This window comes from Leucopleurus acutus (assembly GCF_964270905.1).
Source record: "Leucopleurus acutus genome assembly, chromosome: 19".
NCBI lineage: Eukaryota > Metazoa > Chordata > Mammalia > Artiodactyla > Delphinidae > Leucopleurus > Leucopleurus acutus.
Genome location: NC_139161.1, coordinates 15,804,429 through 15,818,268, shown reverse-complemented (window position 1 = coordinate 15,818,268; position 13,840 = coordinate 15,804,429). Strand labels below are relative to the sequence as shown.

General features: G+C 45.4%; 1 protein-coding gene across 2 annotated transcripts in view; it reads left to right on the top strand.

Moving 5' to 3' along the window:
- Positions 1–12,667, top strand: part of ITGB3 (integrin subunit beta 3) — a 51,190-nt gene extending 38,523 nt beyond the window's left edge. Inside the window, exons 12-16 of one of the 2 annotated variants that reach the window (XM_082861223.1) lie at positions 766–866; positions 3,164–3,283; positions 8,829–8,995; positions 10,482–10,592; positions 12,047–12,667. In XM_082861223.1, the coding sequence (XP_082717349.1) occupies positions 766–866; positions 3,164–3,283; positions 8,829–8,995; positions 10,482–10,547 (454 nt within the window). In that variant the 3' untranslated portion in view covers positions 10,548–10,592; positions 12,047–12,667. Of the gene's footprint in view, positions 1–765; positions 867–3,163; positions 3,284–8,828; positions 8,996–10,481 lie in introns of both variants that reach the window. The other variant, XM_082861224.1, reaches the window with a different exon arrangement.
- Positions 12,668–13,840: the final 1,173 nt, after the last annotated feature.

Sequence of the window (13,840 nt, the reverse complement as noted above, 5' to 3'; positions counted from 1 at the left end):
AAGGGGACAGAGTAGGACCAGCTGGACTGCTGTTGGAGAAACCTCTCTTTTAGGCTGGATCCTGAATCCCTGAGTTGGGAGGAAGGCTAAACCAGGTGACTCCTGGGGAGTGTTCCAGTGCTCATGTTCTGATTCTGTGCGGGATGTGGGGCTGGGGTTACGGAGGACACTGTGTGAAACAGGAGAAGTTCACCGCTGCAAATGTCCCTCATCGGGGCGTCAGAGGAAGTCCCTGCTAGCCCAGGCCTGTGGCACTGCTGTTTCTCTTACTACTTTAAGCAGAGCTGGATTCATGGGCGTGCAACCCGCACATTTGTACAGAACCCCGTGCTTGGAAGGGCTCTACACTTCGTTTAATGTTCTGCTGTCACTGTTTTGAAATTCCTACTAAGTTTTGAATGAGGAACCTGACATTTTCATTTGGCACCGGGCCCCCAAATTATGAGACCATTTCTGACTTTAAGGCTCCCAGAAGTGGCGTAGGGTTTGCCCTCCTGTCACAGTCTTGGATGGGACATAAAGAAGTTTAATGAAGTTACCGGGGGCCTCTGCCTACCTGGCCTTACCTATAGGTGAGGAGGGCACTCCCACCCCGAACTCCAGACGTGACTATCTGGGACCCCAGGATTGTCTTACAGATGTTTTTGTTTGTGTTTGTTTTCTGGGATGGAACAGTTTTCCTGGTGTATGGCAGGCAGAGCCGGACTGAAACACATTGAGGTTTGTTCTTTCCCTGCCTTCATGCCTATGTCCTCTCTCCTTTAGGGAGTGTGTGGAGTGTAAGAAGTTTAACCGAGGAGCCCTATTCGAGGAGAATACCTGCAGCCGTTACTGCCGTGATGAGATCGAGCCTGTGAAGGAGCTTAGTAAGTTCGGCATGTCATACAGTTGCACACACCCACGTTCTAAATTTTTCCGATTTAATCCCATAACCTATCCAAGTCTCATCTGTAAAACGGAAGAGTAATTCCCACCTCGAAGGCATGTTGTGCAGGCCTGATGTACAGTAGGCACTTAAAAGCTGGCTTTCTTGAGAGTCCTCCTGCATCTTTACTTATCTGTTCAGCAGTCCCTTCCCCTTCTGCTTCCCACAGCCCACGGGCTCAGCAAAATCCTGCAAATACCCTTTAAAGTATGTCTAAATCAGGCAACCCTAACTTTACCACCCCAAGGAAAGGAAGATAATGTACCCCATTTTACAGATGAGGAAACTGAGGCACAGAGTGAGGAAGTGGTTACCCATGATAATCTTAGCTTAGTAGGCCAGTAATCATTTACTAAGTTTATCTAACTACGAGTGTTAAGCAATGCCCAGGCATACAGCTTTGCTGGTTTAGAGGGAAACCTTCGCCCTTACCGATTTGTAGCCAAAATCATTAGCCTGAAGCCCTTTTAGCTCTCCAGAGCCCCTCCTGGAGTAAGACAGATAGAAACATGATGGAGAGCAAAACTCTTGCCTGCAATTATTCTGGTTTGTATTTCATCTTGACTTAAAAGGAGATGATCTTTGCTGCTGTCACATACATGACGTGGTTATCTGGGCCAGCTAGGCATTGGGTGGTGCCAGGAGATGGCAATCTCTCTGGAGATGGTGATCTCCCATGAAGGCAGGAAACACATTTTCAGTGAGAGCCACAGTAAGACACAGCTAGCCAGCCAGCTTCTGGGTGGGGTGTTATGGGAAAGACTTAGATCCCTGGACCCTTTGGCTAATATCAAAAGTGGGGCTGGAGTGAGGGTAGTGATTTGGGGATTGAGTTAAGCAACAGTTTTTCCTCTGGAGGAGACCAGGCTTCCTATGATTAGCTTAGATGGAACAGACTGCTGAGATAGGAGATTTTTTTTTTTTTTTTTTTTTGGTACGCGGGCCTCTCACTGTTGTGGCCTCTCCCGTTGTGGAGCACAGGCTCCGGACGCGCAGGCTCAGCGGCCATGGCTCACAGGCCTAGCCGCTCCGCGGCATGTGGGATCTTCCCGGACTGGGGCACGAACCCGTGTCCCCTGCATCGGCAGGCGGACTCTCAACCACTGCGCCACCAGGGAAGCCCAGAGATATTTTTATCATCTAGACCAGATGGGTATTCCAAGTTAGTCAATAAGTACCCCAGCTCCCCCACCATGATAACCATAAAAATAAATGCTTCTTTGTATGGAATTTTATAACTCATACAAATTATAAAAGTATCTTTTCATGCACATTATCTTATTCTTCTCCCAACAAGCTAGTAAAGTAGAAGTTAGTACTATTGTTATCTTCATTTTGAGGATAAGGAAATTGAATCTCAAGAAAGTTAAGGAACTTGTCCAAGCAAATGAGTGGTGAGTTAAGATCAGAACTAAATCCTGAAATCCTTACTCTTTCCACTGTCCTGTAATACTACTGGTTTACTGAAGGCATATTGAGTTAAAGTCCGTAGGATGTGCTTTGAGACTCATGTCCTACCCCTACTCCATCACTTATTTGCTGTGTGACCTTGGCACCTTTGCTTAATCTCGTAGGGGCATAGTGCAGCTGGTGGAGGGTAGCCCATAGTTTCACAGTCAGAATAACAGGTTTTAGAATTAGAAGGGATGAAGCCAACAAAACATGATGGGAGTCAGAGAAGAGGAGATGTCTCTGGAGAGGAGCGCTGGATTGGAAGCAGAAATAGAAGAAATATAAGGGCTGAGTAAACAAACTATTGAGAATCATTGAGCAAGCAGAGAAAGGAAGGAGGGGGAAGGGCACGCCCACTGCGTGGTGGGTAGTTGACTTCATGCTGTTTGATTCTCAACCATCCCTGTGAGTGAGCGTATCTTTTCTTCGATTAGAAGAAGGGAGAGATTCGATGAGGTCAGGTAACTTAGCCAAGATCACATAGCCGGTAGGTGATAGAGCCAGGTTTTGAATCAGATTATGTAATGCTTTTATGTCATGCCCCTTCCAGAGGAAAGAATAAGAACCAAAAAGGGCCTGTGAGGGACAAAGTACATCAGCGAGGGTCAGCCGGAGGCAATTGCCAGGCACCACAGCCCTCTCGAATCTAGGCATCTTGCCTAACGTCAGGCATACGTGACATCCTGTCACCTGCTTTCCCAGACGTCCCATGACTGGCTTTGGGGGTGCCTCCCGCTTTCTGGAATTGCCTTGTTTTTCATCCTCCCATCTTTCCCCCTCCCCCAGAGGACACTGGAAAGGATGCTGTGAATTGTACCTACAAGAATGAGGAGGACTGTGTCGTCAGATTCCAGTACTATGAAGACTCCAGTGGAAAGTCCATCCTGTATGTGGTAGAAGAGCCCGGTGAGTGAACCCTGAGGGTCCCAACCCTGCCCCGCAGGGAGAGGGAGACCAATATTAGGCAGTTATTTCCACCCATCACTCCTCTTAAACAGAGGCAGCCAGGTTAAGCCTGACCTTACAAGTGATAAGTCAGGGCCTGTTATCTGGGTGTGAGGGTATATAAACACAAATATTAGCAAGAACTTACTTGCTAATTTAGGAGATAGAAAAATAAGAAGGTGGGTGAGGAGAGGAAGAAGGGAGGTATGGAGCTCATCAAGGAACAGAGTATATATAGCATGGCGTTTTTTGAGGTTGATAATGTTAAGAAGTAAGGAATTTCAATTCTAGCACTTTCCAGCACAAGGCATCTGCTCTTCTAAAAGTTAAATGGTTGCCAGGAGCAACCTGTTTGCTGCTTCAGAGGAAGGCCTGAGGTTTGAGGGCAAGCTGCCCTTGCCAGCTTCACCACAGGATGTGGTTAGGTGCTTGAGGCACCGGCCCAAGGCTGCCTTGAACGCTGAAAACTTACCTCTTGTTCTCAAGACCCTCTGGAAGCAGGGAAGGTCATCCCGTCACACACAGACCCACCACAGATTTGTCACCATCCAGCATGGTAGATTTGCTTGCTTCCCCTTATTTCCTTCATCTCCTTTCTTTCCCTTAAACAACAGACTAAGTAATGAATCATTTGACAATATTCTTGAGTACTTATTATATATCAGGCAGTGGGCTAGGTGCTGGGGTTATAACAGTAAATAAGGCAGATGTGGTACTCACAGACCATGGGGGAGAGAGGCATGTAAATCGGTAATGACACTGCAGAGGGATAAAGGCTACAGTGTGGCGGGCGTTGGGGATGGGAGGGGTGGACAAGAACTTTCAGGAGTGAAGGAACAATTTCTGAAGGCAGAGGGTAAATCAGTCAGTCGCTGGACATTCTTTACAGCCATAGGAATTTCTTCAAATCATCCTTTAGACCAGGGGCCAGCAAACTTTTTCTGTAAAGGGCCAGATATCAAATATTTTAGGCTTTGTGGGCCAGGTGGTTTCTGCTGTGACTACTCAACTCTGACACAGTAGCAGGAAAGCAGCCATAGACTATATGCAAATGAAGGGGTCTGGCTGCATTTACAGAAACAGGTGGCCAGCCGCATTTGGCTTACTGGGCCGTCGTTTGCTGGCCCCTGCTTTAGGGCAGTGGTTCTCAAACTTTTGTATGTTCCCTTGTTAAAAACTCCAGAGTCCTGAGCCCTGTCTTGCTTCCACAGGCCTATGCCTCTGTGTCCTTTGTTAATGCTCCTGGTAACTGTGACATATTCCCCAATGTTTGAGCGCCTCTGCTTTAGATACTTCACGTCCCCTGATGAGCCATCTCAGACCTCCTCCAGCCTCCATTCCGATGACTAGATTTGGTGACCTGTTTGATTCTCACAGCAGCTGTCCTTCCCTTTAGATGGGCCTTCATCACACTATCAAATTGCTGCTTTTTTTTTTATTGGAGTATAATTGCTTTACAATGGTGTGTTAGTTTTTGCTTTATAACAAAGTGAATCAGTTATACATATACGTATGTTCCCATATCTCTTCCCTCTTGCGTCTCCCTCCCTTCCACCCTCCCTATCCCACCCATCCAGGTGGTCACAAAGCACCGAGCTGATCTGCCTGTGCTATGCGGCTGCTTCCCACTAGCTAACTATTTTACGTTTGGTAGTGTATATATGTCCATGCCACTCTCTCACTTTGTCACAGCTTACCCTTCCCCCTCCCCATATCCTCAAGTCCATTCTCTAGTAGGTCTGTGTCTTTATTTCTGTCTTACCCTTAGGTTCTTCATGACAGTTTTTTTTTTCTTAAATTCCATATATATGTGTTAGCATACGGTATTTGTCTTTCTCTTTCTGACTTACTTCACTCTGTATGACAGACTCTAGGTCCATCCACCTCATGACAAATAGCTCAATTTCGTTTCTTTTTATGGCTGAGTAATATTCCATTGTATGTATGTGCCACATCTTCTTTATCCATTCATCTGTTCATGGACACTTAGGTTGTTTCCATGTCCTGGCTATTGTAAATAGAGCTGCAATGAACATTGTGGTACATGACTTTTTGAATTATGGTTTTCTCAGGGTATATGCCCAGTAGTGGGATTGCTGGGTCGTATGGTAGTTCTATTTGTAGTTTTTTAAGGAACTTCCATACTGTTCTCCATAGCGGCTGTCTCCCTCAGCTGACCATAAGTTCCATGAACACAGGAATGGTGTCTGTCTTATCTACTGTTATATCCCCATACTTGGGTCAGTCATTTACAGAGAAGATACCTAATACACAGTTTTTGAATGAATTAATAGGACTGATTATTCCTAGGACACAGACAGACTTATATACATCTTAATATCTGTTGGCAGAATTTTAGCTGCTTAAAGAAGGGAGGGGTTGAAGGTGGGAAGAGGGCTACATCTATGTCACCCAGGGTGTTGCTGTCCCCGTGGGTAGAGGAAAGCATGGGGTCCCCATTTGTGATATTGTTCATCAGCCTTTCCAGAACTCTCATCCTTTATAAGGGAGAAGGAAGGTAAGGAAAGGGCATCACCTTAGTTTTATTTTGTGACTCAGGGAAGGCTGGTGTGGGGAAGTGGAGAGGGAGGAGTCTGGGTATATCTCTCTGGGGGAGCAGATGTAGGTTAGTTTGGCCATGACTTCCTCACACTTTCCCATCCACCTGTGTTAACACATTAAATGGATTTTCCCACACCCTCCCGATCTGTACCATTGTCCCTTCTCATTACAGAAGGGCAGTGTGTTCCTGCTTTGGGGTTTAACATTACTTCATCTCTTTGTTATAACAATCCGGCTGGTGCTCTTGCTGTATCACTTACCAAATCATTTGACCTGGTATTCTGAGACTGGAGTCTACTTCCTGGAGTTGTGGGGAACGAAGATGATGATAACTGGGATGGTAACACATAACTAGTTAACAGAGTGGAGGGTAACTTTTTAGGCTTACTGCCAGTAGACCCCTTCCTCCACATTAGGAGATGGGACCCTAGACCTACGTTTCCTACCTTGTAGTCCTGGAATTCCAAGTTCTGCCTCTCCTCTCACCCCAACCTCCAATCATTTTCAGGGTCTCTGGCTTTTAGTAGAAGGTAGCGTCTGGGGCCCTGAGTGTAGGAGGAGATTATTCTCATTCTCTTCCCTAACTCATGTCCTTGCAGATGTCCTTTTTGAAGGGCTGAGCCACTGCAGGGCAGTGAAGAGGGCACCACCAGAGTTTGGCATTGGCCAAGTGGTGTTCAGCCCTCAGGTTATGAGCCCCCCTGAGCTGAGCCCTCATCACTTCCAGATAGTATTGCCTGATAAAATATAATATGTCCCATGCAATATGTGGCACATACTTAAAAGGTTACTTGTTGTTTATCTGAAGTTCAAATTTAACTGGACTTCCTGTACTTTTGTCTGTCAAGTCTGCTAACCCTACCCTGTCTTCCCTGACCTTGGGTCATCACCCGCCGTGGGCCATCATCCCTGTGGCTGGGAGGGCTCTCCAGAGACCGCCTGATCTTGTGTCTGCTTCCAGGAAGCCTGCCATCCACCCCTCTCAGGACAGATGGTTAAGAGATTTAATTCTTCCCCTTAAGATCTGGCATTCTACCTGTCCTGCCTGTACTGACATGTAAAATTGAAGAGATTCCACTTTGAGGTTTGAGGGTCAGCCCTACCTCAGTCTTCCAGAGAATTCGTAACTGCTTTTCCCAGAAGAACGGGGGCCCTTCACTCCTAGGACCTCGGACACTGGAACCTCACAGCCTCTCTCCAGACATTTCTTTCATTATAGACAGCTTGTAATTTGGTGGGATGGGAAATAGCCAGCTTGGATTCTGGTGGTGGCTGTTTTTGGGTAGTGTGTGGTGAGCATAGTGCATATGTTTAGAGAAGAAGGTGGGAAACAGTGTGGAAGGTAGGTGTGACTCCTTTCCAGGCCCATCAGTACTCACATATACAAACACCTAATTACATAACACCTGAGAAGTTACCGGAGCGAGGTCACTCATCAGATGTCTGTGGTTGATGGGAAGCAGAGCTGTTCAGAGCATATTCATCTTGGCCCTCAGAGGGGTGACGTACCTCTGTTTATGTTGGTTTTTGACTGGGATTGAACAGGAAGTCGGTTCTCAATAGGGTTAGGATTTTGGATGACTAAATATTTTGGGAAGAAACCCAAAATATTGTCTTGGCTGGCAAGCCTCCTAGTCTCAAAGTATGCTAAAATTGTCATTGGTTCCCAGCCCTCGGGGATGTTAGATATCTGAACCAGGGCAGCTAACTCAAATGCCTACAGGAGCTGGGTAAGTAAATTAGGGAAAATAGCCACGTGTAACAGGGGCACCAGTAATAATGGGAGCTGATATTTATCGAGCACTGGCTCTGCCAGGCACTGTTCTGAGTTCTTTCGATATATTTAACTTAATTATTCCTCATAATAAAGGTTTGAAGTCAGGGCTATTACTGTTAGAGATGGAGAAATGGGAAACAGACACCAGAAAGGTTAAATAATTTATCAAAGGTCACATAGCAGAGTAAGTGGAAAGCCAGGATTCACACCCAGGCAGTCTGGCTCCAAAGCCCACAGTGGCACAGACTCAATGACAAGTCACACTTTGCCTCTGTTTAGTGGAGAAAAGAGGGAGTAGTGAGGAGTCTGGCAAACTAAAAAACGTGTCCCATCTAAAAGGGGCAGCTGCTCCTCAGCCCTAGCCATTTACAACCCTATAAAAATATAGGTTCAGTGGTTCTAGGTCTTTTGACTTTTTTTTTTAAAGAGAAGAAGAATCTGAAATTCTAAGGGGAGAATCTCCTGATTATTCAATGTTGCCCACAAAATCAAATTTTTAATAAACAACTGTGTGGGTCTTCCCTGGTGGTGTAGTGGTTAAGAATCCGCCTGCCAATGCAGGGGACACGGGTTCGAGACCTGGTCCGGGAGGATCCCACATGCCACGGAGCAACTAAGTCCATGCGCCACAACTACTGAGCCTGCACTCTTGAGTCCGTGTTCCACAACAAGAGAAGCCACCGCAATGAGAAGTCCGCGCGCCGCAGCGAAGAGTAGCCCCCGCTTGCACAACTGGAGAAAGCCCGCGCACAGCAACAAAGACCCCACGCAGCCAAAAATAAATAAATTTATTTAAAAAAATTAAAAAACAAAAACCAGTTGTGGGGACTCACACAGAGTAGGCTAGATTCCGCCTGTGGGTGACCAACTAACAACCTCTCATTTAAAACCATCAGGACAGATTATTGCTGCTCTAAAGCTTGTACCCCCCGCCTTTAAAAAATTAATTGGCTTATTTTATAAGTCCTGTTCCCTTTAGATAACTTTCTAGTGTGAGTTGGGCAAAAAGTTCGTTCCGGTTTTTCATGACATTGGCCAGAAAAACCCGAACGAACTTTTTGGCCAACCCAATACTTCATTACTTTGTCAAGAAGATCTTATTTATAGCCAATTCGAATGATTCCTGTTCCATTGCCAACCACCCTGCTCTGTGCTCTCTCCTGACAGAGTGTCCCAAGGGCCCTGACATCCTGGTGGTCCTGCTTTCAGTGATGGGGGCCATTCTGCTCATCGGCCTTGCTACTCTGCTCATCTGGAAGCTCCTCATTACCATCCATGACCGGAAGGAGTTTGCTAAATTTGAGGAGGAGAGAGCCAGAGCCAAATGGGACACAGTAAGAGGCTGGGCTGAGCTGGGCATTCTCCTAAGTCGCTGGTTCAAGGGTCTCAAGAGGAAGCAGCAGATGCTTATTTAGGGTGGCCAGCATCAGCCAGCACCATAGTTTCCCAGTTAGCCTCTGTTCTGGAAATTGAGAGATGGTCTAACTGTCCTGTTGTCCGTATGCTTCTTGGAAACCACCCGATTCTCTCTCTACCGCATCAGTGAGTACCAACTGAGCACAGAGAGGGCTCAGCTCTGCTCTGGACACTGCGAAGTGATGAAAAGGAAACTTATTCTCTGAGTGAGGGAGACAGGACAAACTTGAGAATCCTACACTGAGGACATATAGTAATACATGATATACTACTGATGAAAGCATTAAAGACAAACAGAGACAGATAATAATAACTAACATTTACTGAGGATTTACCAGGAACTGTTCTAAATGCTTTTTACATATTAATTTATTTCATCTCTATAACAGCCCTATGTGGTGGGTAACATTATTATTCCCATTTTATAGACCAAGAAACTGAGTATAGAGAAGTTAAGCAGCTTTCCTGATTGTGGGAGGGAATTAGGTTATGATAGGAATTATTTTGGGTCAGCCTCTTAAAAGTACGCTCCCTGAAGTTTATCCTGATTGAATCCAATCAAACAAGCATTTATGGAGAACCTTCTGTATACTTAAGTTTACTCTATTCTCCTTTGGCTCGTGTTCCACATTTTAACTTTTTTCTGGACCTTCCAAATGACCGACTCCCTGAATACCTGAGGTTAGGCTGAAAGTTTGTTCCCATTTGATGGTGACCTCAGGCCATTGTACTCAAGGGTCCCAAGAAACTGAGATGTTTCTGTTCAGATGATGTAGAAATCCTGACTCTCTGAGGCACATGAGAATGTGCTCTGTTTCTTGAGGCTACCACTAAGGCCTACTAGACCTAATGGGAATTGTCTCTTTTTGTTAGAAAATAATTTGGGAAACCAAATTATTGTGAGGGCCTTTTTCCTGATAACGTGACAGTTTGTGGGTAGTGCTTGAGGGATGAGATGAAAACAGATTAAGAATTATTTGAGCAAATGTGGTCCTATATGTTCCAGCCACCACCTGCTACATTTCTCTTCTCTGCCCACACTCCCAATCACAGTCACAACAAAGAAAAAAAGGGAGAAAGGCAAAAGAGAGAGTTCATAGGGAGGGAGGAAATAGGAAGTATTGGCTAAAAGCTATCTTGAAGTGTTTTGGGATCACCAAAAGTGATGGGCTGAATTTAACCCCTTAGGCATGGTGGCAAGATAGCATTCCACTTTATCCTCTTATTTCCTATCCATTCCGTCCTTAAGAGCAAATGTGTGAGTACCATGAGCATCAAGCAGTCCATCGATGGTGTATCCCAGAGAAGAGTGTCTTGGGTAAACATCTCAGATGACGTGTAAACCCTGAGGGTAGGGAAGAATTGAGGAATTCGCTGTAAGACACTTTTCTGTTCTCTCCGCAGGCCAACAACCCACTGTATAAAGAGGCCACGTCCACCTTCACCAACATCACCTATCGGGGCACTTAATGACAGGCAGTCATCCTCAGATCACCATCAGACTGTCCCAGGATTGTGGGTGTCTCTGCTGTCGTGTTTACAGGGGCAATACCTGTGGGGCGGAATTGGGGGCTTGGAGTGGGGTGGGTTGGAAGAATGTGGGTCTCTGTGCGTGTGTGCATGTGAGTGTGCTGCGTGTGGGAGAGTGTGTAACTTAAAACTTGTGATGTGTCCCAGATAAGCAGAGCTCCTCGCCTTTGTCCTCAGAACGCCTCCTTCAGGGAGTCTACCTGCTTAACCTGAGGGTGACCTAGTAGCTGAGCAGGTATTCTTCATTACCTCAGTGGGAAGCCAGCTTTCCTTCTCAGGCCATTCTCTTAAAGAGGAGGGCAGGGCCAAGGCCTCTCATTTCAGAGAAAGGGACCTTGGTTTACCCTGTGTTTGTGGTTCTTGGGCCTGACTCTCAGCAGCTCTGGTAGGAACTGCCAGGCTTTGCAGCCTTGCTGTGTCATCCATGCCCCTAGCTCCTCTCCCTTTCCCTCAGGCAGAAGGAGAAATCCGGGGAGAGCTGAACCATCAGAGCTGCCTGTCTTTGCCATCACCTCAATCCAGCCTGGTTCTCTCCTAAAGGAAGTCCTTGCTACCTATTCTTCGGTCTGTTGAGAGTGAGAATGGCAGGGTCACCCACGGGTCATGCATGACCTTGGGTTAAGGTGCCCGAGTTCCCCAGTTCATAATCCTAACCCTTCAGATTTGCCTCATTGACAGCTCAACCCTAGTGATTCGTGTAGAAAAGGTGTGTCACCCTTAGACCAGCAACACCTCTTTACCTCCTATTCCACCCTCTCACTACTATAGACATTTGCTACATACTGGGAATTTCTCTCATGACCAGAAGCTTTTCCTTCCAGGGAGAGTGCTATGGTTAGAGCCAGAGGTCTGGCCTCACCCTTCAGGCCTTCTGTCTCGTGTCCAAGGCACCTCCACACACCCAACCCTGTGCTTCTGTGTGCTACGTCCACCCATGGGGCTGATTGCATTTACCTACCTCTTGGGTGTCTTGTGAAGGAGTCATTCCCACGGGTCTTTGAGTCTGCTGGGCATAAGTGCCAGGGTGGAATGATGGGCCAGTCGTATCAGCGTGTGTGGCCCATTCTCCTATGGGCCGGGCAACCTCATTTTAGCTCAGTCTTTAATCTGAGAGGCCACAAGTGCAATTTTGTTTTATTTTTCTCATTGGGGCACCTGAAACCATGATGAGGCTTGTTTAATCTAAAGGAGCATAGATATAAACACACTTGCATTATATTTGTAATTTTATTTGATGATGAAGAAGAAAAGGGTGAAAAGCCACACAGACCTGGGCTGGATGCAGACACTCCCACTTGGCGTCATTCATAGCAAGTTGCTGCCCAGTTGCTGGGTCTGTAAGGGCTCTCTCATCCCTGAAGCCTGCGGGGATGGACACATGGACATGCTGGACCTTTCCTAAGCAGGAGGAGGTAAATGGGCTGTTCTTTTTTTTATAGCAAAAGCAGAAAAACTCCATTGGTGTTTATATTCGTTCAACGTTAACCACCACCACCACTCCCCAAGAAAAAGGGAAGGGCCTAAAAACAGTGGTCTGATGGTCAGAAAATCTAAGTCCTGGCCTCAGTGTTGCAGCTAAGGAACTTTAACCTTAATTAAGGCAAGTTACTTTCTTTTTCCTGGGGCTCAGTTTTCTAGTTTGAAAAATGATGGGTTTGGACCAGCCAGTCTAGGCGGTCTCTTTCAGTATCAACAGTCTGTGATGCTGGGACTTACTGTGGCATCAAACATGCAGTCAGGATTCTGTGGGATGTTGATACTGTTTGTTTTTTCAGTTGGGAGACCTGGCTCTGGCAAGAGCAGATGTCATCCCATATCACCTTTCTCAATGAAAAAGCTTCATTCTGTCGTCTCACAGAACCCCTTTTCCAACTGTTGTTGGTAGTTACATCTCCTGGTGTAGCACTTAAGCTCCAATTACTTATTATTTCTTTGTTCACTTTGCACATGGTTTCATCCACGAATTGGGGAAGAGGACTCCATAAGAAGTAGCTGCAATGTGTCTTCTGTATCCATGTGTTAACATTGAGAATAAGCCTTGGGATTAGGAACAGGACAGATGACCGGGTTAGGATGACAGATTAGGAACAGGACAGATGCCTCACTCGTGGATTACACCTTCCTGTTGAGGATGGTAATGTTGTAGAGGGATAAACGGGGAGGGATGATCATGAATCCAAGAAGTTTAGAATCTAACTATAACCTTTGGCTACTGAGAAGAGACTCCACTGGAGTAACAGTTGGTCACTTTCTTTAGATAAAATGGTTTATATGAAGAAACTGTATCAAAGGAGGAGGAACATGTATTCAAAGGATGAAAAAAACAGTAAGAATCTTGTCTGAGTTTCTGGAATGAGGCTCACAGTCTTTGAAGATCAGTACTGTTTGTATGTGGGGAGAAGCTGTAGCTGTGCTCCCGAGATAGCAAAGAGCAGTCAGTTTTGGCATTGTGTAGGGTGAACATCAAAATAGTATTTTAGCCTCAGACAAAACAGCCCGAAGAAGTTATTTGTGCCTAGCTCTTTTGGAGATATTTTACGTTCAATCTCAGGGTCTGTGGACAATAATGGGAAATTTTGAACATTCCTGACAAGTTGTCACATAAGAAGTCAGTTCTTTACCTCTCAGATATTCCTAGACCATTCATGATTTCAAGATATTTCTCTTTGTTAAATATTCCTGGTTGAAATTACCTACCTGACTTCCTGACTTCCTAACCACCTCCTCTGTTTGAGTTGTGCAACGGTGAATTAAATGTGCTTTCCAAAAAGAATTGGCTTAAGGCTGCCCAGTGCTTCCTGTGTTGTTATTTCTGTTTCCTTTGGGTGAATAAGAGTGTCATTGCCTCACAAATGATTATTTTAGAACAAGTGTGCTTCCAAATGTAACAGAATGATGACGATTCCGGGAACTGAAGTTAGTTTTGGAACCTAGAGCTTTTCTTCAGACTTTAGTAACAAAACGAGTACATTTTTACTGTTATGAGAGTCAGAGTGTTGTTTTGTTTTTTTAATTGGAGATTTTTTAGGAACTTGTATAATCTCAACAGAACTGTCAATTTAGTCTAGGTTTTGTCTGCAGGAAGCATAAATTAGTAAAATAAAGGCTTAATGGCAAATTACTTACAGGACCATTTAAATGCCCAACTTTTATTTTTTTATTTTTTAATTAAAAAATGCTTTATTGCTAAAAACTGCTAACCATCATCTGAGCCTTCAGCGAGTCCTAATCTT